Below are 23,748 nucleotides of genomic sequence, written 5' to 3'. Positions count from 1 at the left end.
TTTGCTACTTTGATCGAATGATCGATTAATTTGATCCCACCACGACCTCAGCACACGCCGAGAATTGAAACGCATTTCAGGAGACGTTCCGTTTTTGACACTAAGTAGCAAGGTCGATGATTTAACGACAGGCAATGCTCAGTTCTGGCATTAGTCTTGCGGTGTTCACTCCATAACAGAAAGTTTGTTCGTAGCACATGAGCATCGTTGGTTTGTTGGGATAACCGCTCTCACGAAGACTTATTTTGTGAAATGTTTTGAGACGTTCAAATTTTCCTGTAAATAATAAAAAGCGTTGATGCAACCTAATATATCTTCCTCAAGTCACTTCACACACTTCATTCTCCCCACAATCCCGCTGTGTTTGACATCTATGTGCGTACCGACTCGAGGCCGATGTAGCTCTTGAGGCAGACCTTGACGATGGGCGGCTTCTCGTCGGCGGTGCCGGCCGCCTCGAGCTCGTCGCTCTCCTGCGAGGTGAGCCGCCCGTCGGCAGCGCTCTTCTCGATGCTGGACGACACGGACGACACGCTGGCGCACTCGAGGCCCATGTAGTCGCGCAGCGAGCCTCGGTAGATGAGGCTGCGCGGCCTGCCGCCGCCGCTGCCGCCGCCGCCGCCGGCCCCGACGGCAGGCTCACCGTTCGGGCTCGTCTCTCCCGCTGCCTGAGCCAGTAGCTCTTCTGTAACACCGCGGGAATGGCGGCGATGACAATGATGCACGGCTCAGAGTGCAGCTGTATCCCGGCCTGTTGCAATGTAGGCTGTATGACAGCGCAGGCGTAGCGCCGGACAGACAAGCACAATTTCCGTAGCTTATCTGCAGCGGCACTATGCACTGTGTCAAGAGCACAGCGGAGGAGCATGCAATGATCGGATAAACATTCAGGGGGCTTGAACATAGTAAAACTCAAGGGGAGCGGAAAGCCGCATCAATTTGGTCTTAGGCTCGTGGTGGAAGGTCTACCAACTGTTTACTAAGTGATCGGTTTTCGCTCAGGGTCCAACCGACGCTGCCGAGAGGGGGGGGGGGGGGGGGAGGAGTTCTGATGTCAGCAGGCGTTAACCAGCGTCCCTGACGGCAATACTCACTAAACAACGAAATGCGTGACCAAAAAATTAGCGAGTTAAAGCAGCCCGAGACCTGAAAAGTCCAACCTTAATTCGGCGGCATCTGAAACACCGCAGGATCGCAGCTGGAGCTGTTGTGTCGGCGGTAGTGCAGCAGCATAATATGATGCTTCGCCTATTGCTAAATAGCATAGACTTTCTCCCACACAGAAGACCAGCCCTTGACAACCAGCACAGCCTCAGCATAGCAGCATTTGCAGCAGCATTTGCCATTCTTAGCACAGCATGGCATAGTTGTGGTGCTGACCCCATAGTGGTCTATTTCAACACGGTCCTGAGGTCACTGGTCCCTCCGGGCTTACGCCACACTTCGTGGTCGGGCAACGGCTTTGACCTTTTGACGCCAGTTCCTTGTGTGCTGTATGCAGGCCTCACCTCAGAGCATCAACACTCGGAGGCGTCCCCAACACTGACCTCCGAGTACTACCGCATTACTGACAGGTGAACGGAACGCCACAGCGGGGAGCGTGGTGACCTTTAGCCGTGACCTTCAGCACGGTGCCGGCGGCGGGTACCGCCGCCGGGCCGCGCCGACCAAACATCGCCCAGTGTCTCCAGACAATCCGGCGGCCCGACGGCGTCGTGATTCGGTTTAGAGCAGGCCCAGTCTCCGGATTACGAACGCCCCTGGGGCGCCAGCAGACCGTCACGCTCGTGCAGTCACGGCCGGCAGGCTCCAGCGGCGGCGAGCGCCGGGCACGTGCTGGCGCTCATGTCACCGACGGCGCTGCTGACTCACTGAACGAAATCGCCACCGGTGGTGATCACATGACCGATGAGTCGACAGACCTGCTGACCGACACCGCCAACAGCCGCCAACATGACATTAGCATGTAGCTCAGCCCGGCCGCGCTGGATCTTGGCGATATTCTCTGAAGGGCGGAACATCGGTGCGGGAGGAATCTACGCCAGCCCGCGCCTAGATACACCGGGAGGAGGCCGCTGATGGGGAGGACTGCGTGATCCGCCTACAAGCATCTCAACAGCGCCTGGTAAAACGCGGCCGTGCCTCCCATAGGCGCTCCGCTCCGCCTCTTTCCGACCCAACCACCCAGCCCGCCTCCAGGAACAGCCATGCGGCTGGGCGGGGGAGAGCTCACCTGGCAGAGGAGGCGCCTCCTCGCGGCTGCGCCGGTCCTGGAGGCGGCTGGTCGAGCGGCGTGTCGATGTGCGGTACTGGTGCGGAAAGTCGGCCGGCGTCACCAGCTCCACCGGGCCGAAGATGTCGTGCACGTGGCTCACCAGCAGCTCAATCACGCGCGTCTGGTGCACCTGTAGCCAGCACCACGCGCGTCGCAACAGTGCGCCGACAGTGCTGGGAGAATTTCCCCGGCGGTGTCGCCTGAATTATCAGCGACAGCGTGCCCACATCGCCATCATTAGCGGCACCAACGCTCAACGGTGCCGTGCCATTAGCAGCAGCATATTTCATCCAGTTTAGGTTTAGGGCTATAGGCATGACGGCAGCGGCTCCATGGAGTCATCACTAACGAAGTCATAAATCATAAAGCGTTATTGGCAGCATAGAAGCGTGGGGCATCAATAATACGACAGCGGCGCGTTAGCAGCGCCCAGGTGCGGCGGACTATGTGGCCCAACCAAGGGCAGATGAGAAAACTGTTTCCCTGTTTCTGAAAACTGAAAGCTGTTTCCCCTTCAGGCGCTTGAGGGGTTTCCATTTCAAGGTAGGAAGGGTCTGAAAACCGGTTGATGGTAGCTTTAGTGGGATGGGAAAGCAAATGAGTAAACGCGAACAACCTCGTGAGTTTTCCGAATTGTCGGAACGATAGGTTCGAATTTGTTGCTCCATTTTTTTTTTAGCTGAGCACCAATTGAGCTGAGCGTCACCGACTCGTGTTCACCAGCAAGCTGAGCGCCACTGACCGTGTCCACCAGCGAGCTGAGCGAGGCGCTGCCCTCGGACGTGCGCAGCAGGGTCGGGCCGAACACGATGCCCAGGTTGGAGGGCGGCATGTTGTTGTGCGCCGCGCCCCGGCTGACCCGGTGCAGGTGGTGCATGAGAAAGGCCAGCGTCACGAAGTGCGGCCGCGGCAGGCGCTTCGACAGCGCCTGCAACTGACGGATCGCCGTCGCCAGGTCCACCTCGTTGGAGGGGTGCTCCTTGGCGATCCTGCCGGCACGGGACGCACCGTCAGCCGCCGCTCGACGCGGCCCAGGCAGGGGCTGAAACATGTATCCGTGTCGGGGGAGGGTGCTCCCACGTATATATATATATATATATATATATATATATATATATATATATATATGCATACAAATATACTGTCTGCGAGAACGTCAGCCAAACCCGTTGCACAGTCCGGACACTGCTCCCTCACAACTAACAAAGGCTACCCACGTTCTATATATACCTTATACTATATATATATATATATATATATATATATATATATATATATATATATATATATATATATATGTGTGTGTGTGTGTGTGTGTGTGTGTGTGTGTGTGTGTGTGTGTGTGTGTGTGTGTGTGTCATATGGCTCACAAATAACAAGGCAACGAGCCAGAACTGAATCGGATCTTTGATTTTGCAAGCCATGTGAGTCATGAGCCAAATGATTCCACGCAAGCGATGCGTATGAACTGATCTGAAGCAAAAAATTGGAACGGCTATGAGTTATGAGCTGAAACGGACCTCATTTGTGAACCGGTCCTGAGCAGGCTCAACTTTTTTTAAGTCGAACACAAGTCTGATCCTTATACATTCATTGTTTCAATAGGGAAATGCTCACCGACGATAATCGTTTTGAGGAGTCGCAGCATCTTCAGCGCGCTAGTTTTAACCAATTCTGATCAAACCGCAATGCATTGATGCGTCTAGTTAACAACACTAGCGACATGCCCCACCTCTAAACGGCGGCTACTGGCGTAGTACCTCCACCATCCCCTTTAACAACGGCCCCAGTCCCACCGAACCCCCTTTAACAACGGCCCCAGTCCCACTGAACCCCCTTAACAACGGTCCCAGTCCCACTGAACTCGGACCAGCTTGGCTTTTGAGAGGCTGCCAAGTGGTCGAAGCCCCCTCCCCGTCTCTGAGTGGCCTGGAGTCCATTAGTGGACGTTGCTCGCGCGGCCGCCAGCGGCAGCCACCGGCAGCCGTCGTCGGCCAGCCAGGAAACGGGCGTCCCCGGGGGCTCCATTGTCACGAGGCGCCCCCCAGACGACTTCCGTGATGTTGGCAATCCGGCCGACCCTGATTGGACGCCGACTGCCAGAAGCTGAATATACATATATTAATTTTTAAAGCTTGCAAGCGTAGTTAACACCGCTGGTGAATATACCAAATTGGCGGGATAGCGGGGCCGGATAGCCTTCTAAACCACACTGGCTTAACCGCCTTGTTAATAGACTTCTCACCAACGGCCTAGGAGTAATGCCAGCAGCGTTCTTAGCAAATGTTAAAGTTAAAACAGAATGACCAAAAATAAATTATTAACTTTTCGTTTAATTGTTAACGTGTGGTCAAAATAATGCCACCGTCTTCTTGTCTTGAAGGCCATACCTAATTTGGTAGAACGTCAAATCCAGACGCCTCGTAAACAGCTTATGTATCCGGTTGTAAACACTCACTCACATCTAGATTCACACCAATACTAAAAGCCGCAGCGCGTATCAGTTTTGAGCACCTCACAAAAGGTCTCGTCTCCGACCTCCAAGCATTGACAAAGCCGGTACACAGCCACCGCAATAGACACATACAAAGCGTCCACTCCCCTCCTCCCCAGGAGGACGACGGACCTGCGGGGAGCGGCGAGACGCTGCCGTCGGTCGGCGCCCCCGGCGTCCCGGAGAAACCCCTCACTCACCGGATGAAGTCGGAGTAGAGTCGGAAGCAGAGCAGCGGCTCGGGCAGCTGGCGCAGGTACAGCTTCAGTACGTTGGCGATCACGTTCGGGTGCACGTCAGTGAGGTCGACCAGGTGGGCGCCGTTCTCGAACGCCTGGCACAGCTTCTCAACGCGGGATTTCACGCCCGACACCCGGTAGATGCCCTGCGGCGATGATCGGGGTCAGGCATAGACACGCTTCTTGCCTCTTACCGACGTCTGTGCGATGCAGGGACGTTTTTAAGCTGTGCACTGCTTTTTTTGTACGAGGCGAAGAAGGAATGATGTCATGCAATTTTTTCAGAGCTGCGACGATCACAATGCTGATAGGTCTGAGTTGATAACATCCCATATGCTAATTCGACGTGAAACAGAACTGCTCTGAAATCTGCTTTGATGAAATGACCGGACATCGACATGTTACCCTTCGAAGAGATGGCGGGCAGCCACGGCGTGGGCGCCGGCGCGCGCTTTACCTTGATGGCCGAGCCCCGGTGGTCGATCTCGGCCACGCACTTGCAGACCAGGTGCGGTATGGGCGAGTTGCTCTCAGCCAGGTGCTGCGATAGGTCGACGCCGAAGGTGGTCATCTTGCGCGGCAGCCGCTTGTGGCCGCACTGGATGGCCAACGTCTCCACACACTTCTTGTGGCTGGTGAGGCCGCACTGGCGACACGCATGGGTCACGCGCCGTCAGTCCAGGCACGTCTCGTCGGGCGACGCGCGCAAAAACGGGTCGGCGATGACACGCTCCGTCTCGGGGCGTGACGCGCGACACGTAGGAGAACCGTGGCAACAACCCGCCCTTCGACGGGCCGCGGCTCGAACGTACTATCCAAGGCCGGTCCAAACGGTATCCTGTGCTTTTGCAGGGAAGCTGATCGTATGACTCACTACTATGTTACGCTGCTTATCGCCGAGTCGGGTTCAACAACTTTAAATCAGCGCGATACAGCGTAATTTTACCCGCGGTAAATCACTGAGAGTGTAGTTGCGGATATAAGCACGCTGTGCACGCTGTGCAATCATTCGCAATTCAAAAAACCCTCGAGAGCAGCACGCTCCGTACTACTACTGGACTTTTGTCGCCGACAAAATTTTTGGAGGAAAAATTTTCGCCAGTAGCGTGATGCGATACAGATGACAAACTGGTCATTAATTCCATGCCCAGTGGCGTCATCAGCCTATTATCGAAAGTCTCTTTCATCACTGCAATTTTCACTGTCATGCACATAACCGAAATGTTCAGTCATACACTGCCCTTGAACAAATGTCAGGATGAGTGCCGCTGCTAGGAAAGCAGACGCATCTGTCCTAAAGTAATGAGATAGCCCAATCACAACAGGAGTTTTCTTCTACCTCGGGACTTGCCGGGGCCTCATGTTTAAACTCGGATCTACGGCTGGATTTGCTTTCCTCGACCGCAAAAAAACAACAAAAAACAGCGAAGGACTTTGATAGCCAGGGCAGCAGAATGCATAGCAGATTCCGAACCAGTGGCAAACGGCACAGGGAATGACGTCAAATATGGGGCATCCATGAGGCCATACCCCCTATTAAAATCATGTTTGCGTTTCGAGCCCCATCTTATACGTCATTAAACTATTCATCACACCTTAGACATGCTCCAAGCCTGGTGCGAAATGTTTTGACCGGTAGGCGCCTCTCGCCGTGCCCCAATAACTATCAAAATTTGTCAATAACTTCGTGTCAGGCGGATAGCTCTTTCTGAGCAAGTTACTCGCCCTGACAGGAGGGGGAGGGTGGGCGATGCGACCCCCAGCCCCTTCCCCAACCCTGCGGTTTGCTGAGGATGCCATTGCAGCATATTGTGCAGTCCCGCTCAGATTTTTGGTAGCCTCTGGGCCATTCATTTTACGCGCGTTGACAGAAAAAGTGCTCCTAGCAAGTCTGGTTTCAGAAAAGCGATGTTTTTGCGACATTGCAAGAAATTCCAGGCCGGCGGGTGCGACGGGGGCAAGCGGCGATTCTGCGGACCACGCATGGAGGGTGGACACCGTTACATGAACGAAACCCCACATTATAAATATAGGCTCCAAACAGATAAAACTACATGCCGTTGTACTCATAATTAAACAAGGGGCACATCTTTTTATGTTCCATGTGACTTCATGGCATGGTTTTGAATATTTAAACATGCAAAGCTGGTGTTTGGTTTTCAGGAAAATTTTACCTTCGGCTTGGTCTCGTGGGGTCAGTTAACAACAGGAGACTTCTTACCAATCACGATATCTCGCTAAAGACAGTTCACTGTTTGCTTGGTTTTTGGAGGGGCTTTACCTTTCTTAGCTTGGATATGTGGCTGGTAACTATTCTCAATCAGGACAAGCGCAAAAATGGCATAAATCGGTATTTCGGAACTGTTATCACCTCCTGTTATTCTTCTTCATGAGGAGTGCCACCAGGCTTCGATATCAAATCCACGGGTCTTTGAAAGGGAAGATGGCTGGTCGCTTAGGACTTCTTCAGTGAGTCAACAGCGTTTTCGGTGTCTTGAAAAGAAGGTTCGGATAACTACAGGTCAATTTCTACCTTGATCGGATCATCCCGCCGACTTACCCTGAACTGCCAATGCCTCTCGTCGCTGAGGACAGCGTGCTAAATCACGGTACAGCCCATGAAGTAAGCAAGACCAGAAATTAAGCCCTACGCAGGTATTCATGACACCGCAACGCGAATGCCACTTGCAAAGTTGGACTGCATTGAATGTTACCGCCCACCTCCTCGTGTCAGCCGCATCGCAACAATTGAAACACGCCCTTGCGGCCAGATGAATCCACATATCTAGACCTTTTTCAGTACTTTATACTGTCTAGTTTGGGGCACTGAGAGTCCGCTGTTAAAAACAGCGAATCGGCCGGCCGGCCGGGCCATTGGAAATACACGGATTTGTCGCTGACCCGTCACCGAGTCGGCCGACCACCTAAAAATCATGGGATATTTTTGTCGCCGGGCTGGAATGAAACCTAGAAAAGATACCAAGGTGCCGTGGAGTACCTCAGAGGTTTTGCAGAAAAGTCTGCTTGTGTTGTGTGACGGAATTTTTATCATGGGGGCGTAACATATATGTATGGAGACCTCGCCTTATGTTTTGCATAGTGTCCCCCGTTTTTTTGTCTTGGTCGTCATCAAAATTTGCTGTCTAAAGACATTTTTGGCGCCAAGCTTCGCGTGAATATACGCATTTTTGTCGCCGACCCTATCCACCAAGTCGGCAGGTTTTACCACCCACTGTCCGTTTCTTTCGCAGAGCAGTTCGCATCACCGGCCACGTTTCTCCATAACCCGCCGAATTTAACACCCAGAGCCGGGTTCACGCGTCCCCAGCGCTCAGCAGCATCTCCAGCGCGCTCGTAGCAGCCTTGAGTGACCTCTACTGACCTCGGTGCACTCCAGGCCCTGGAAGTAGACGTAGGAGTCGCACTCCCTGCAGCGTGATGGCGCGATCAGCTTGCGGAAGTGGTGGGTGACGGCCGCCTTGCTCATCGCCCGCCGCGTGACATAACCATCTGCTGGGAGGGGGGGGGGGGGGCGAGTCAGGCGGTGCACTGACGGCGGACAGGCCGGCCGGCGGTCAGACAAAGCCTCCGGTAATGACATCTGAGCCAGTGGTACAACGGCGGCTCAGCGGACCTCCGTCTTTGATCTCAGTCTCGCTTTAGCCGTGGGCGTCCTCGACCTTCCCCCTCTCGCCAGAGGCCTTTTGATCCATTTCCAGATCCCCCGTTGTCCTTCCGTCTACTTCGTCTGTTATCTGTTTGTCCATCTTTATTGTTTCTCGTCCTTTTGTCCCAGACCGGCTCATTTTCCAGCTTTCAGTCCAGTGCTTTCATTCACTTATCAACGTTTCTACTGATCTGAAACTTCCACCCCTTGCCATCTCCCAGCCTTCTCGTCGATCTCCTGCTCGATATCCATCCCTTCCCTCCGGCCACTTTCGCTGGTCTCCTCGTCGGTCTCCTACCCGGTCTCAATCCCCATCCGCCCGGCCCGTCTCACCATCCTCCTCACCGGTCTCTCCCTCTTCCCAACCAGTCATTTCCCGGGTCTCCATCTCCCACCCAGCCCTCTCACCGACCCCTCTCACTGGTCTCCAGACCTCTCTCCCTCTCCCCTACCCAACCCCTCCACCGGTCTCCTCAACGGTCTCCTGCCTAGTCACCATCCCCTTCTACCCAGCCCTTTCATCGATCCCTCTCACCGGTCTCCTCACCGGTCTCCTGCTCCGTCTCGAGCTCGTCGCCGCTGCTGGCGGTCAGCCGGCGCTCCGCCGCCACCGGGCTGGCCGTCGGCGACGTGTCCACCGACTTGTTGCTGCTGTCAACGCTGTCCGTGTCGGAGGCGGCCTGCACCGCCGCCGCCCACGGCTTGGCCAGCTTGTTCGTGCTGCCGCCCGTGTCTGTCGGACAGACGGCGGCATGTTCAGACGGCTCCTGACGCACTGAGGAAGGCTGACCGTGCGAATCCCCTGGGGGGGGGGGGGGGGGAGGGGTAGGGGCTCAGCACAAGTGGTGCTGGAATACGGTGTATGTGACCTGGGGATGGGTAGTGATTGGGTATTGCACCCGCTACAGTCCAACAGCGCGGTGATCATCAGTTAAGTGAATTTCAGAAGTCTATGCCACGTCACATGCGGAGTGGCACCCTGACAGTTAATGATGCGCCACTGACCGATCCGTGACCCGCCGTGAACCGTCCGTGAACTGCCTTGACCGATCTGTGATCCGCCTCTAACCGGTCGGTGACCCGCCTCTGACCGGTCGGTGACCCGCCCCTGACCGGTCGGTGACCCGCCCCTGACCGATCGGTGACACGCCCCTGACCTGTCGGTGACTCGCCCCTGACCGGTCGGTGACCCGCCCCTGACCGGTCGGTGACTCGCCCCTGACTGGTCGGTGACCCGTCCCTGGCCGGTCCGTGGACCGCCCCTGACCGCAGCCCCTGAGCGGTTCGTGACCCACCCCTGACCAGCCCGTGACCGAGCCCCTGACCAGCCCGTGACCGAGCCCCGCCGGCGCACCTGAGACCCGCGCCGCGTCGTCCGTCACCAGCTGGCCGTTGCTCTTCTTGTCGCGACCCAGAGCGCCCTCGTCGCCGCCGTACGGCTCGAACTGGAAGGGGCCGGGGGCGGCGGCGGCGGGAGCGGCCGGCGCCGCCGCCGTCACATCCCTGTGGCTCCGGGAGGCGGGCAGCAGCCGCTTCACGAACTCGGTGTACTGCGAGCCCGGCTCGTACAGCCGACTGGACTCGCACAGCGTCTGGAACTGAGACCGGGCCATATGGCAGCTGAGATCAGTGGGAGCCGCTATACCCCTGCTTAATGCTGACGCTCGAGCATACAGTACTGGGAAATCGCTACAGGCAGACTATCTATGCCTGGACACTTACAAGCATAATTTGCAAAGGAATTTGATGGCAGCCAGATTTGCGTTGGTGTTCAATTGTCTATTGACGTGTCGACTTCAATCGGAAGGTAGGTCACAACTGCTACTTTTATTCTGACGATGCTTGCACGTGCAGCATATGAAACACACATGCATCGCAGTCCTACCATCGTAGATATGCCTCCAATGCTCTTGTATAGCCATGCAGATACTCATGTCCTACACTTGTCACCGGAATCGACTCCCACATTGGGCCACAGCTCCCTGATTTGGAAACGGAGCCAGCTCAAAATCCCGCTGTGATGCTCGAAGCCAGAGTCTAAGTCAATCGCATACTCCACGGAACGAATTCGGAATCAAATCCGGAGAAGCGGAATCAAGCACATGTCCGAATCACACGCAAAGCCAGGGACATCACCGCATCCACCACCACATCAGGTTGCTGGCGCGTCGCTCAGAGCACGCGCCGACATGGCATCACCCGCGGTCACGAACTGCGTCCCGAGTCCAGCCCGGAGCCGTCGGCGGTCGGCCGCAACTCCGGATCCAGCCCGGACTCTGGGTTCAGCCCGGACCCCGGATCCAGCTCGGACCCCGGGTCCAGCCCGGACTCTGGGTCCAGCCGGAAGCCCGGTCTGAGATCTCGCGTCCCATCCGGACCCCGGGTCCAGCCCGGACCCCGGGATTCAGCCCGGACCCCGGAACCAGCCCGGACTCCGGGTCCAGCCTGGACCCCGGGTCCAGCCCGGACCAGCTAGGGCTATCGGCGGTCGACCGGCGCCTCACCTGCACGGGCATGGGAGCGGCGGTGGTGTGCTGCAGCTGGAAGTAGCTGGCAGTGACGGCCTTCATCGTCTGGTCGCACTGCAGGATCAGCTCCCGCACCTGCGTCAGCACCTCGCCCTTCACCTTCTGCAGCGTGGCATGACGCTCGTTCGCCTCGCGCACACACTCGCGGTAATGCAGCTCCGCCTGGTGCGCCTGCGGGCCGGCGCAGGCGTCAGGCGTCCGGCGGCAGGCCGGGGGCGGGGCATGGAGGCGACAGTGAAGTTCGGGAACTACCTGGGTTGGACAGGCGCAGACAGACTGCTCCGTTTATGACCGTTGCCGGGGTTCGGTTACCGGAGCTGTGGCGGCGTGGGCGGGAAGCGCTGAGAAACGGAGAACTTCCACGCCCAACGCGCTGGGAGGTCCAATTTGTGCTCCACGTTGCTCTTTGACTTCCGTATTCGGATCATGCACATACCAACACCAATACCGGAAAGTGTCGAAAGGGTTTCGTTTCCAAAGGGCTGCGCAGGTGATAGATTTGCCCGTGGCGCGGCTCCTCCACCCCATCAGTCGGCTGCCGCCCTTCAGCACACCTCCGAGTGTTCGAACGGCATCCAGGACAACGGGTCAGCTTTCCGCCGTCCAGCCCGGGGACTACCCGGCACGGCAAACCACCGATTAGACGCGCTGTCCTGACCGGGCCAGCCAAGCGTGGCGTCAGATAAGTTTCCAAATCGGGTCGGATGCGACGCAGGGCTCGGTGCAGGCCACCAGGAGTTCCCCATTACCCGCCGCAATCGCAGCCCGACGGATGACTTGGGCTCGTTACCGTCGCAGCCATTTGCCCCAAATCACTTACAGGCATTCCCAACTCCATCCAACGACCTCCTGCCTTTGCTGCCACCCACCGCCTGCCCTCCTTCTGCCGTTCCCGCGCTCTCTTGCTGTTTTCCTCTCCCACGCTCCTCGCCTTGCGAACAGCCCAGCGCCGGCGCGTCCGCGGTAGCCGCCATCCGTCACCGGAGAGGCGCCCGGTTGACGGCTCAATTTGCGGCCGTCGCCAGTTGACGCGGTCTGGCGGGGCCGGGCGGGGACGGGCGGGCACGCCAGGCCGGCGGGACCGCCCCGCCGCACGCGCCGCCGACAGCCGACAGCCGTGACCGTCGCCTCTCTTCCTGCACGACACCTCCGGCGCCGCTCGCCGCCGCGGGCGATGGCCTACCGGGAAGGCGAGCGCCGACCATTATTCGGCAGGCTTAGTAATGGCAAACCCGAAGGAGCGATTTCGTCGCTGCCGTCGTCGCTGTCGCCACCGCGCCGCATTTGCAGTCGGACCGTAGCCGAACGCGGAAGCATGCGGATCGGCTCGAGGGCGCTCGCCACAATTTCAACGAGGCCTCTGACGTCAGCGCATGCAAATGCTCGTCTCCAGAGGTAGAAGGTTTTCGGGCGGCCTGTGGACGCTCTCGGCTTTGGGCCGTTGAGCGCCAGTTGGCTGCACGGATACTGAGCGCTGGGGCTTTGGCGGAACGTGGCAACCGCCCATGAAGGGTCGGGTGCGTCGGCATCTTCCGTTTCGATTATCCCTGTTGTCGAGCACTTCCCTGCAACTGCAGGTGGGCTTCTGATCAGTCAGTCCAGAGCAGAAGGTCGACTTTCTTTACCCCTGAATTAGTCACTGCCACGAAATCAGTTAATCAACGGAGCACGGTGATTGGATCGTGAGATATCTCAAGAACACGCCACGTGGTGCGGGAACCCGTAATTCCCCGTGAAACATTTGTGATCTATAGGATCGAGATAGCCGTGGGCAAGCCACGACGCACCATTCAAAGCCCGGGAAAAGTTGTGGCAAATACAACGACGACAGAAATAGCAAAGCAAAGCAGCCTGTTCGCTATCACATCGCCGCAATCTCAAGTGGCCGGAACAAGTGTGAGAGGCGGAAAACACAAGACCTGACGGGCAAAGGCGTAAGGCTTGCGCCATCATTTCATTTTACACCATGGAACGTGACTGCCGCATGCATAATCTTGATAACGCTCGCCCACACCCTAATTCCCTAAGTAAGGAGGCCAGCATCTCTGGCTTTGGCAGTGACACAGGCCAAGCCGGCCGACCGCAGACCGAACAGCAGCTCCGTTTGGCTGAGCCGAGCCGGCCACCAGCTCGGCACAACAGCCCGCTACCAGCACGCGCTGCCGGGCATCGATCACCTGACCAAACTGCGCCCGCCGGCCCCGCATTGGCTGCCGTGATGATGGTGTTCGGGCGCGCGGATGGGAAGCCCGACGGGGCCGCTTGGTCGGCGGCGACGGCCGTGTGGCGCGCCGGCCAATGGTGCCCGCCGCGGCGGCGTTAATCAAAGGACATTCGACGACAATACAGGCCAGCAATCGGTGGCGACAGGACCCGGCCGGCACCGATCGGGTCACAGGTCAAGTGCCACCCGGCGTAAAACGGACGTTTCAGCCCCATTAGTGATTCATAGCGATCGTGAAGGGTCAGCCAAGGGCGCATGAGCCCGCGGAACGTGCTGTGGTGACCGCTCTGGGCATAGCTGATGGTCATGGAGGTTAGTGCCAGCCGGGCCTCAGACACCTGGCCACGGCAATGGCGCAGAAGTCGTAATCGATCCGGAGGCGGTATGCCCGCAGGCCACCTGGTCCCCTTGTGATGTACAATGTGTTCGCACCTGTAGCAGGCGGCGTCATGGGCACGGATGGCGACCTGTGGTGATGGTGGAGTTGGGAATGCGAGTAATTCTGTGACCAATGCATTACAAAAGGTGAACACGCCAACAGACCCATGAAAGTACAAGTAACTATTTGTAGAACCCAAAATAAAACTTTGAAACGTAGGATTCGCTCATATCAATCAATTCATGCATTCAACATCAATCACATATGGATGACTAACGGAAAACAAGAAGGCTCCATAAGTCTGAAATGCTTGCAGCTGAGCTACAAAAAAACTAACTCAAACTAAACTCACATTTGCCAACTAGAAATGGGCCATTTTTGGTAAAACGTTACACTCGTTTCGTGGCGGCACCAGCCGACATGTTTGGGTGTCTGCCTGGCGCTGGCAGGCTTTGTATGGAAACAACGCTGCAACCGGATCATAATTATTTCAATACGATCCCACATTTTCTGGCGCCGGGAAGGCCCGCGCCCAGACGTGGGACTGATTGCGTCCGGTCTTTGTCTCAATCGAGCTTCATTTGCCATCGGTGCCAAACGGCGCGCAAGTGCACACGTAATAATCAAATGCCGCCGCTCCTGACCCAGTGACGGCGACCGCCCCCGTCGTCGCAAATCCTTCCCCCGAGATTACCCGCGTATGTCATGGCGACTGCAGCATGCACCTCGCGCCCGACGGAGTGCGAGAAGACTGCTCGCGCGTTCTGACACACCGCCGACGTGAGCGTCAGGCCGGCGCGCAGTACCTTCTCCAGGGCGTCCTCCTCGAGACGGCGCTTCTTCTCAGTCCGGCTGGCCTCGGTCTGCTCGCCCGCCTCCGCCCGCAGCGCCACCTCCTTAGCCCGCTCGTACTCCTGCTGGCGCTGCAACGGAACAAGACACGCTGATGGCACCTGAACGTGTGAGGCTGGCGCGCTCCCTGATCCCGGTTGGGACGTCTGCAGCGACCCCGAAGCTCCTCTCCTTGCGGGTCAGGTCCGGGCCGCGGCCAGACGGCGACGTCCGTCTAGCCGCGGCCTCGCTCCGCCGTCGCCCCCTCCCCTCCCTCCACCGGTTCCAGCGAGCCGACAGACGAACGCCGGCCTCGGCGGGCTGTGACGTCACTCCCACGTCAACGCAGTTGGCAAACACCGGAGGAGGCCACACGCACCGGCGCCGCGGCGTGCGGCGAGAGGTGCAGCCCGCCCGTCTCGGCGGCGCGTGCGACGCCGCAGCCGACGAGGGAAACTTCGCCGATCCGACGGCCGCGCCGCCAGGCGCCTGATCAAAACTGAAACTGACACTCGCACGCCGCCCACGCTCTGTTTCAAAGTCCGAAGAGGCTTGTGTCTCCGGTGCAATATTCGTCCGAAACCTTGCCTAGTGTGAGCGGATGCCAGCCAGTTTGAACCGGTTAAGCCTGAGTGACTCCACCTCCACCTCTTATGTAATCGCACGAAGATTACCAAGCGAGCGAGACCACAAGAGCATCCAAAGAGAAACTTTGCTCCTTCTGAGGACAATGCAGCGATCAGTGTTTACCACCTAAACACGGCAGCCAAACAGGACGCCACCCCACGCAATTCCCGGTACCGCACGCAGCACGGTGAGCGCGACTTGAGGACCGCTCCCAGCACACCACCTCGTTGTGCTGCGCTGCGTGCTGCTTAACGACCAGTCGTCCACGTCCGGGCTCCGTTTGGACGGAGGGTTTTGTCCCCATTATCGCAGGCATTGTGGTGGAGAACTCGGAGACCAGAAATTTACATCTGCTTTGGCGGCATTTGCATAGCACGCCCGAACCATTAATCACCGAGCGTGCCTGAGCAATGGTTTCAGCGGCTGCATTTGGCTTCGGCCCATGACGGCTTCATTCGTCCTGAATGTTCGTTGCGCAGACCATTTGTCGTCTTCCTCGGCCGTTGTCCTTTAAAATAAATGGGTACTTAAGACCGGCGGCTTTCACTCAACGGTTCCAATTGCCCCATACTCAGGGCACAATTGCATTACGAAAACAATGTGCATGACACGCAACTTCCATTAGGTAAAATAACTTCCCATCATTATAAGGGAAGACAAAATTATAAACGCTGCGCTGGAATGACTCCGCCACGTCCTTTTACATGCAGTAGAGAAATGACACGAATGAGACCGGCCAAAGCGGGCTAACAAAGGCCGCACTGAATTTGGACTCGTGCCCATGCTAAGAATTCCTCAACAGTAAACACTGCATCGCAAAATAGCATTGCATACATATATGTCGCGCACAGATTCTTCATTCCATTCATGGACAGACCAGAAAGTTAATTTCCAAAGCAAGCTTTGATAATAATAAGAGAAGTAGCAGATTCCGTTCATGGAGATAGCAAGAGCGTAACTTCATATAACACACGGTTTAACAGTTAAAAGGAACTCCACACGAGTCTGATAAGCTTGGGTGATGCCAACAAAAGGTGTTTAACTCAAGAGCAAAGCAGCAGGAGAGGCCGCACGTAACTCCCAACAAAGGAAAGCAAACACTCCTGTGCTGCATAACTTCTGTTGTTCTTCTAAACAGTAACAGGTGAGGGCGAATGAATTTTCCAGCTCTGGAGAATCCATTCGCCCTCACCGCGACCCACCATTGCATGCTGTCCTGAACAAGTAATCCAATATTTACACAGCGCCAAACGCGTGCGTCCAAAACACGTAACGGGGCCGCTAGTGGCGGGGCAGGGGGGTGGGGAGGGGGGGGGGGGGGTGGCGCAGCGACCCACCAGTCGCGCAGCAGCACCGGTGGGTCCGCGGGGAGTACCCTGAGCTGGCGTGGCTCAGCGGCGCGCGAGTAGCCTACCGAAGCAGCGCCGCACCGACGGCTGTCCGAGACACATGCATAATGAACCGGCTTAATTAACCCCGCCGCCGGGTCGCGCTCTAAACGACCGGCGAGCACGGCCGGTCATAGCGCAGCGGGCCTGAGCGCGGACCGCTCGAGCACGGCCGGTCATAGCGCAGCGCGCCCGAGCGCAGACCGCTCGAGCACGGCCGGTCATAGCGCAGCGCGCCCGAGCGCGGACCGCTCGAGTACGGCCGGTCATAGCGCAGCGGGCCCGAGCGCGGACCGCTCGAGCACGGCCGGTCATAGCGCAGCGGGCCTAGGCGCAGACCGCTCGAGCACGGCCGGTCATAACGCAGCGGGCCTAGGCGCAGACCGCTCGAGCACGGTCGGTCGTAGCGCAGCGGGCCTGAGCGCGGACCGCTCGAGCACGGCCGGTCATAGCGCAGCGGGCCCGAGCGCGGACCGCTCGAGCACGGCCGGTCATAGCGCAGCGGGCCTAGGCGCAGACCGCTCGAGCACGGCCGGTCATAACGCAGCGGGCCCGAGCGCGGACCGCTCGAGCACGGCCGGTCATAGCGCAGCGGGCCTAGGCGCAGACCGCTCGAGCACGGCCGGTCATAACGCAGCGGGCCTAGGCGCAGACCGCTCGAGCACGGCCGGTCGTAGCGCAGCGGGCCCGAGCGCAGACCGCTGGAGCACGGCCAGTCCGGGCACGTCGGACCTGCGTACGGCCGGCTCGGCACGGCGGCTCGGCAACGTCGGTATCGTAACATCGGCATGGTAAGTTCGGTATGGCAAGGTCAGTATTGCTAACGTCGGTATGGTAACGTCGGTATGGTATCGTCGGTGTGGTAAGCTGCTCGGTATGGTAAGGTCGGTATTGGTAACATCGATATGGTAACATCGGTATGATAAGGTGGGTATGGTAACGTCGGCATGGTAACGTCGGTATGGTAGCGTCGGTACGGTAACGTCGGTATAATAAGGTGGGTATGGTAAGGCTGGTATGGTAATGCGGGTATGTTACGGCCAGTATGGTAGTGTTGGCATGGTAAGGTTGGTATGGTAAGGTCGGTATGATAAGGTCGGTATGGTACGGCCAGCACGGCAACGTCGGTGGCGGCGTGTGGCTATTTTATGCCCCAACTTTGACCGGTTGTCTCCGCTGTGAGCAGACTTCAACCCAGGACACTGATGACATCCGGAATGGAGGCATGTGGTTACAAATTGGCTTCAGTTCGGGTGCGAAAAATGCAAAGAGGAGCATTTATAAGCCTAGACATCTATTCACGAGCAGGGCCTTCAGGTAGTGGCGATCAGTCTATCCCTCTTCTCCTTTCAGGCGCTAAAGCTAAATCTTTCTAAATACCCAAAGCGATACCACTGCACGGACTAGCTGCCTAAGCCAAGAACAGCGGCGGCGTTGGATAAATGCGAAACCACCACTCACGGGCAGCCACCGAAATCCCGAGACATATAGCCTATATAGCCTCAATAGCCTCAATAGCCCGGCTTTGATGCTCACGATTTGTCTATTCCTGGTCGCTCCTCTCAATTCACTTAAACTGTCTCTGTCACCAGAAATGGCTCCCGCTGTGACATCGGAATTAGCGTCTGAATTATGCACATTTAAGTGTCTAACAGGGAGTGTGTGCGGCGTCGGCCGCCGCGGGAGGCCCTCTGCTGCCGGACGGCAGAGGAAGCCGAGCGAGGCCGCCAGCCGCAGACGAGCGACGAACGCACGAGGCCGACGCGGCACGTGTGGCGCGCGACGGTCGCGGGCTTACGCCCGCCGCGAGCCCTCGCGCCCACCAGCCCGCGTCAGGGCGACGGCGCGCGCGCGCACGGACACGAGCCGGCCGCGGGTGCCGGGCTTCCGGCAGCCTCGGGGACGCTGTTGCGGTGTCACGCAGTGGGCGAGGGAGAGGCAGAGGGACACGGTCAGAGCGGGGCGATCCAGCCGGGTGCAGGGCCGGAGGGCTGCATGTCGCCGCGCCCAGCTCCGACGAACGGCGGCCGTCACTGCGGACCACGCGGGCCGCAGCTTCGTCTCTGGCCAGCTAGGGTGGCCTCCGACCCAGACGACCGGCCCCTGTACAGCGCCACGCTACACCCGACATCTCCCCCCCCCCCTTCACAGCCCGGGCGTCGCTCTCCCGCGACCAACGGTGTCGGGCGGCACCTGCGACCTCACCTGGATGTACATCATCTTGGCCTTCCGCAGATTGGCCACCGTCTCGTGCATGCGCTTCAGCTCACGGTGCCACAGCTCCTTGATCTGCTTCCTGCTGCGCTCGTGGTCGTTCCGGCGCGCTCCCAGCGGCTACGGGGGACAGGCCACCACAGTAAACAAGGACGCACTGAAGCTGGTGAGAGCCCAGCAAGCCAGCTCATGGCTTTTCGGATAGGAGAATGCAGACAGAACGTAGCACAAGCTAAGAGCTGTTTGCTGGGTATTGGAACGTTTTAATGGGGAAATGGTCGAAAACGTAAGTTCCCTGTTGCTTGATGTGCTAGCTGTTGCGTGAATTTGCATGGACAACGAAGAGTTGACAGGTTGGTGGTAGGCATTTCAGTCTGGCAAAACAGGCCTTGGTGCCACCCGCTGTCCATGAAACATGGAGCGCACATAACGTGCTACATTACGTCATTATACTTCTGAGGGCGCTATCGTTTCTTATCATAGCACGATCGTTGGCAAGACGTGAGTTATTACACTACTTTGCGGGCGGTGCCCACGGAGAATGTACTATTGCTGTAAACTGCCGCTTTCTCTGCGCCCTGTATGCAGCCTTGGGCTATGCGGGAAATTCCGCGAATGTAGAGCGTGAGAGCTGGACTCGTACCTCCATGAACTTGTGGCCCTGCAAGAGGGCGCACGTGCTCTGGACCGTTGCTGAGTTCTCCAGATCCTGGTCCAGCGCCGTGCAGTAGATCGATTGGAATGGTAGAAAACTCTGAAACACGACGATAATTATGTGCTGCATCATGCAACAATGCGAGCTGATCAGCAGACTGCGTTGGTCATGGAACGTGACGATAATTTGTATGCGTGCGTATCCGGGCTTAGTTGCCTTGGATACGTTTGTAATATATTCATGTATGAAGAATATCATCTGCAAGCACATGTTCTCTTAAAAGCACCGACGACATTATTAGATTTCATGTTGCTACATGTACTTTAATGTCAGTTCGCATATCAATGAGAAGATCCAGCCCAGCGAAACCTTAGCGACGCGTAGAACCAAGAAACTAATTCACCACACAAAGACGACGTTTTTGCTGAGTGGCTAGACGCCCCTCAAAAGCAAGTCTAGACCATACAGACAAATGGAGCGCCCAGACCGTACATTAATAGCGCAGGCATACCCCGAACCGAGCACCACTCACATCCTCCTTCAGCGCGCAGCGCATCGTCTGCGCCAGTTTCGCCACGTTCTTGGCGTACTCCATCTCGAGGCCCGTCCGCTTTTCCACGTAGCTCAGCACGTCCTTGGCGTACTTGGACCAGACCTTTGCGCGGTGAAGCGCCACCTCCACGCCCTGATCCAATCTGCGGGGTTACGTGGCGAGCGCGTGGTCAGAACACGGCCGTTCGAGAAACACGGCGAACTTCCCGAAACCGGCCCCCCCCCCCCCCCCAGGGCAGGCACGTGAGTGTGTCATATCACCGGGGAGCGGTCGTTTGAAGCGTTCGATCCTGCATCTAGAGGTCTGGGTTCAAATCCCACCGCACAATACACAATGCACACGCGCAGTTTTCGTCCTCTCTGAATTTTTTCATCTTCAGTGACGTCATCCATGCCGACAGACGTCAAATGCATCCATAAAACAGCCCAGCTTGGCAGCATTAGATAGCTGGCGCACACAAACCGCGGTCAGCATAGAGTCGCTCTCGACGGTGAGCACCGGCATCTCACCTGTGCAGCGTGGCATCCAGCTGCTGCGCCGACAGCTGGCTCGCCGCGCCGCACTCGTCTCGCGCCTCGACCACGGCCGACTCGGCGTCGGACGCCAGGTTCTCGCACGACTTGGCCTTGGACGAGGACGACGTGAGCACGGTCGAGGACGAGTCCAGGTCGCCCATCAGGTACTCCGACACCCTGTTGGACACGGCGCAGTTGGTGGGTTGGTCGCTGAGCAGCCAGTCAGGGCCCACTGTGCCGGACATGCAAAACACGAGTCGTTCGGTTGCCATCAGTTGTCATCAGTGTCTGTTGCTAGCAACGTACCCATCGAGAACGACCCCAGAATAACGAATAATAATTCCCAAGTAGCCTGCTACGCGTAAGTTTACTCCATATTTGGATCTCGTATCTTGCTGGCCGATTCAAGTGTGATTGTAGAAACATTGTTAAGTTAGAATGATGTCCACACACACGCCTATCACACGCCTCCACACATACGTACACAGTAACATAAATCCTTGGGGAAGCCTTCACTTTTAATCGATCTTCTAAATACCTGTGCAGTGACCATTGTTGGCCTGCGTGCTATCGCGCGCTGGGCCTGGATAAGCCCCACCCCCGTGGGCCGATGTTGCACGCCGCGGGTGGTAAGCGGCAGATATTCGGACATTCCCCAGCATCTGGGCTTTTTACACACCCTGCGATTGGCCCGCCGTTATTGGCAGGAACAAACAAAGCAATCTCACCCAGCGCCCAAAAATGACGCCTGATTGACAGCAATAAAAAAACCACTTTCACCCACTTTCGCGGGCGCCCTATTGCGTCCACGAGCCCAGACTTCTGACACAGCTGGAACTGACAATGAGTGGCAACAGTGAGATGCGAAAAATGCCGGTCACAAACCCCGTTACGAGTCATAAGAAAAGCTCATAATGTAGCATGCAGGTGACGGAATGGGCCCCGGTCCATGCACTGGCGCAACAGATGGATCGGACGTGGCAGTAAACAAGTCATCGACGTCTCGATGAGGAGAAGGGAATGATTTGACAGAAGGGTCCACAACGTCCGCAGACTGGCCGCCTGGAGAGTGCACCTCATTTCTGTTGACAACCAAGTCCGACGAGGTGAAATGGGCTAGCAAAGCGCCTGATTGGACACACATGCACATGAACACACATGCCAGCCAATCAGAAGCTCTTGGCGATAACGCAGTTTTGGACGATGTCACCTCGTGCGCTGCGCCTTGTGACTGCACGACACGAGAAGCAGAAGACGCCAAGCGACAGCCGCAAAGTCGATCACGTGTGTCTCGTCCTCCTCCTACTAATTCTTCGTCGGCGCGTGCCCCCCCCCCCCCCCCCCCCCACCCGCGTCCCGCCGGCACCGCCAGCGCTGTTCGGTCTCGAGACCTGGAAAGCTCCAGCGCCGCTGCCCGCACCAGAAGCCGTCCGAGAGGGCTGCCGCATCCCGCCACGGCAGCTGGGACCGAGAACCGCCCGCGGCCGTCCACCGCCGCCTCCGCCGTCCGGGATCTCCGTCAATGTCGCAGTCATATTGGCTATTGATAGGCAGAGATGGTGGGAGATCGTAAAAGGGCGCCAAGCACCGCCAGCGAGCCCATCACGGCGACGGGCAACACTGCGCTGGGGTTCCCCACGGCAGGCAGCGAGAAGGGCGCAGGAACCCGCGCCGCTAGAGTCGTCCGCGTGCAAAGTGTCCCGCCGGTGAGGCCGCCAAGAGGAGGGTCGTGAGGCGCGCCTGGTCAGCTCGACCTAACGGGCACTGCTGGCCTGTGAGCGCGCGTCGCTCGCCGCGGTCACGAGCTGATGAGCTGGGGCCACGAGCTGTTGACCTGAGGTCATAACGAGGAGGACCGTGAGGGCGCGCCTGGTCAGCTCGACCTAACGAGCACTGCTGGCCTGTAAGCGCGCGTCGCTCGCCACGGTCACGAGCTGATGAGCTGGGGCCTCAAGCTGTTGACCTGAGGTCACAACGAGGAGGGTCGTGAGGGCGCGCCTGGTCAGCTCGACCTAACGGGCACTGCTGGCCTGTGAGCGCGCATCGCTCGCCGCGGTCACAAGCTGATGAGCTGGGGCCACGAGCTGTTGACCTGAGGTCACAACGAGGAGGGTCGTGAAGGCGCGCCTGGTCAGCTCGACCTAACGGGCACTGCTGGCCTGTGAGCGCGCATCGCTCGCCGCGGTCACAAGCTGATGAGCTGGGGCCACGAGCTGTTGACCTGAGGTCACAACGAGGAGGGTCGTGAGGGCGCACCTGGTCAGCTCGACCTAATGGGCACTGCTGGCCTGTGAGCACGCGTCGTTCGTCAGTCACCGCGATCACGAGCCGATGACCTGCGGTTACGAGCTGATGACCTGAGGTCACGACCTGATGACCCGAGGCACCGGAATGGACCGACGTCACTGCCGGTCAATGCAGCGACGCCGTGCAACTTGATGCAGTGGCGTGACGTCACGTAGCTCACTGATGCAGCTTTGGTATCGCTACCTTTTCGGTCCCATTTCATGGGAAACAAGAACCGTTCCTATTAATGCTGCAGAGCAGGCGAAACCACACCGTACTCCGTGGCGATCAGCGGCGGCGGCAGCATACTTGCTGCGCGGCACAACGCGTGCCAGCACGCCTCTTCGTGGTAGCGAAATGATGTGCTTGGCCATCATGCATTAGACATGTGTCTGATGACACCGTGTGGTGTGTGCCTGACTGCTGCAATCTGAATCTTAAACACGCTCCTGATTCGTCAAACTGGATGAACACTTGTGTTTGCGCCACACGGTTACGCCAGCAAAAGTAAGCACTACCTTGGGAGTATGGTTTGCTAGTGCGTTCGCGTAAGTAGAAGAGAAGTCGTTGGTTGAAGCATTATTTTAGTAAGGGTTTTCCCGACCGGTTCCTATTCAGTACATAACCACCATGCAACACAGTACCAAAGAGCTCCTTCGGCGTTGGGGTCACGAGCATGGTCTGTCTTTTCAATGGAACCTTCGGTTTGGAAACCCCCGCGGCACTGGGGTCACGGGCAAGGTCTGCCTTGAGTGGACCGTGCATTGGGATCATGGGCATGGGCTGCCCTTGAATGAACGCTTCGGTTTGGGAGCCTACTTAAAGCGCATGGCCTCGCTACGGGTCATTGGAGCAGTGATCTGGCCAATGAGC

At 57.6% G+C, this 23,748-nt stretch overlaps 1 protein-coding gene across 1 annotated transcript in view; it reads right to left on the bottom strand.

Annotated features, from left to right (window-relative positions):
• The window catches only part of LOC119107474 (rho GTPase-activating protein 29), a 57,436-nt gene that overhangs the window by 522 nt on the left and 33,166 nt on the right, over positions 1-23,748 (bottom strand). The window contains exons 5-18 of the mRNA XM_037230918.1: positions 20,584-20,766; positions 20,054-20,216; positions 19,510-19,620; positions 18,858-18,986; positions 14,613-14,729; positions 11,180-11,374; positions 10,030-10,273; positions 9,211-9,408; positions 8,391-8,518; positions 5,466-5,654; positions 4,970-5,154; positions 3,018-3,264; positions 2,234-2,405; positions 384-685 (exon numbers count right to left, since the gene is read on the bottom strand). Coding sequence (XP_037086813.1) covers positions 384-685; positions 2,234-2,405; positions 3,018-3,264; positions 4,970-5,154; positions 5,466-5,654; positions 8,391-8,518; positions 9,211-9,408; positions 10,030-10,273; positions 11,180-11,374; positions 14,613-14,729; positions 18,858-18,986; positions 19,510-19,620; positions 20,054-20,216; positions 20,584-20,766 — 2,563 coding nt within the window. The remainder of the gene's footprint in view (positions 1-383; positions 686-2,233; positions 2,406-3,017; positions 3,265-4,969; positions 5,155-5,465; positions 5,655-8,390; positions 8,519-9,210; positions 9,409-10,029; positions 10,274-11,179; positions 11,375-14,612; positions 14,730-18,857; positions 18,987-19,509; positions 19,621-20,053; positions 20,217-20,583; positions 20,767-23,748) is intronic.

The sequence above is a fragment of the Pollicipes pollicipes genome, unplaced genomic scaffold (assembly GCF_011947565.3).
Source record: "Pollicipes pollicipes isolate AB1234 unplaced genomic scaffold, Ppol_2.1 Scaffold_6686;HRSCAF=7923_pilon_pilon_pilon, whole genome shotgun sequence".
NCBI lineage: Eukaryota > Metazoa > Arthropoda > Thecostraca > Pollicipedomorpha > Pollicipedidae > Pollicipes > Pollicipes pollicipes.
The sequence above is the reverse complement of the archived record's forward strand: the minus strand, read 5'-3'. Positions and strand labels throughout refer to the sequence as shown.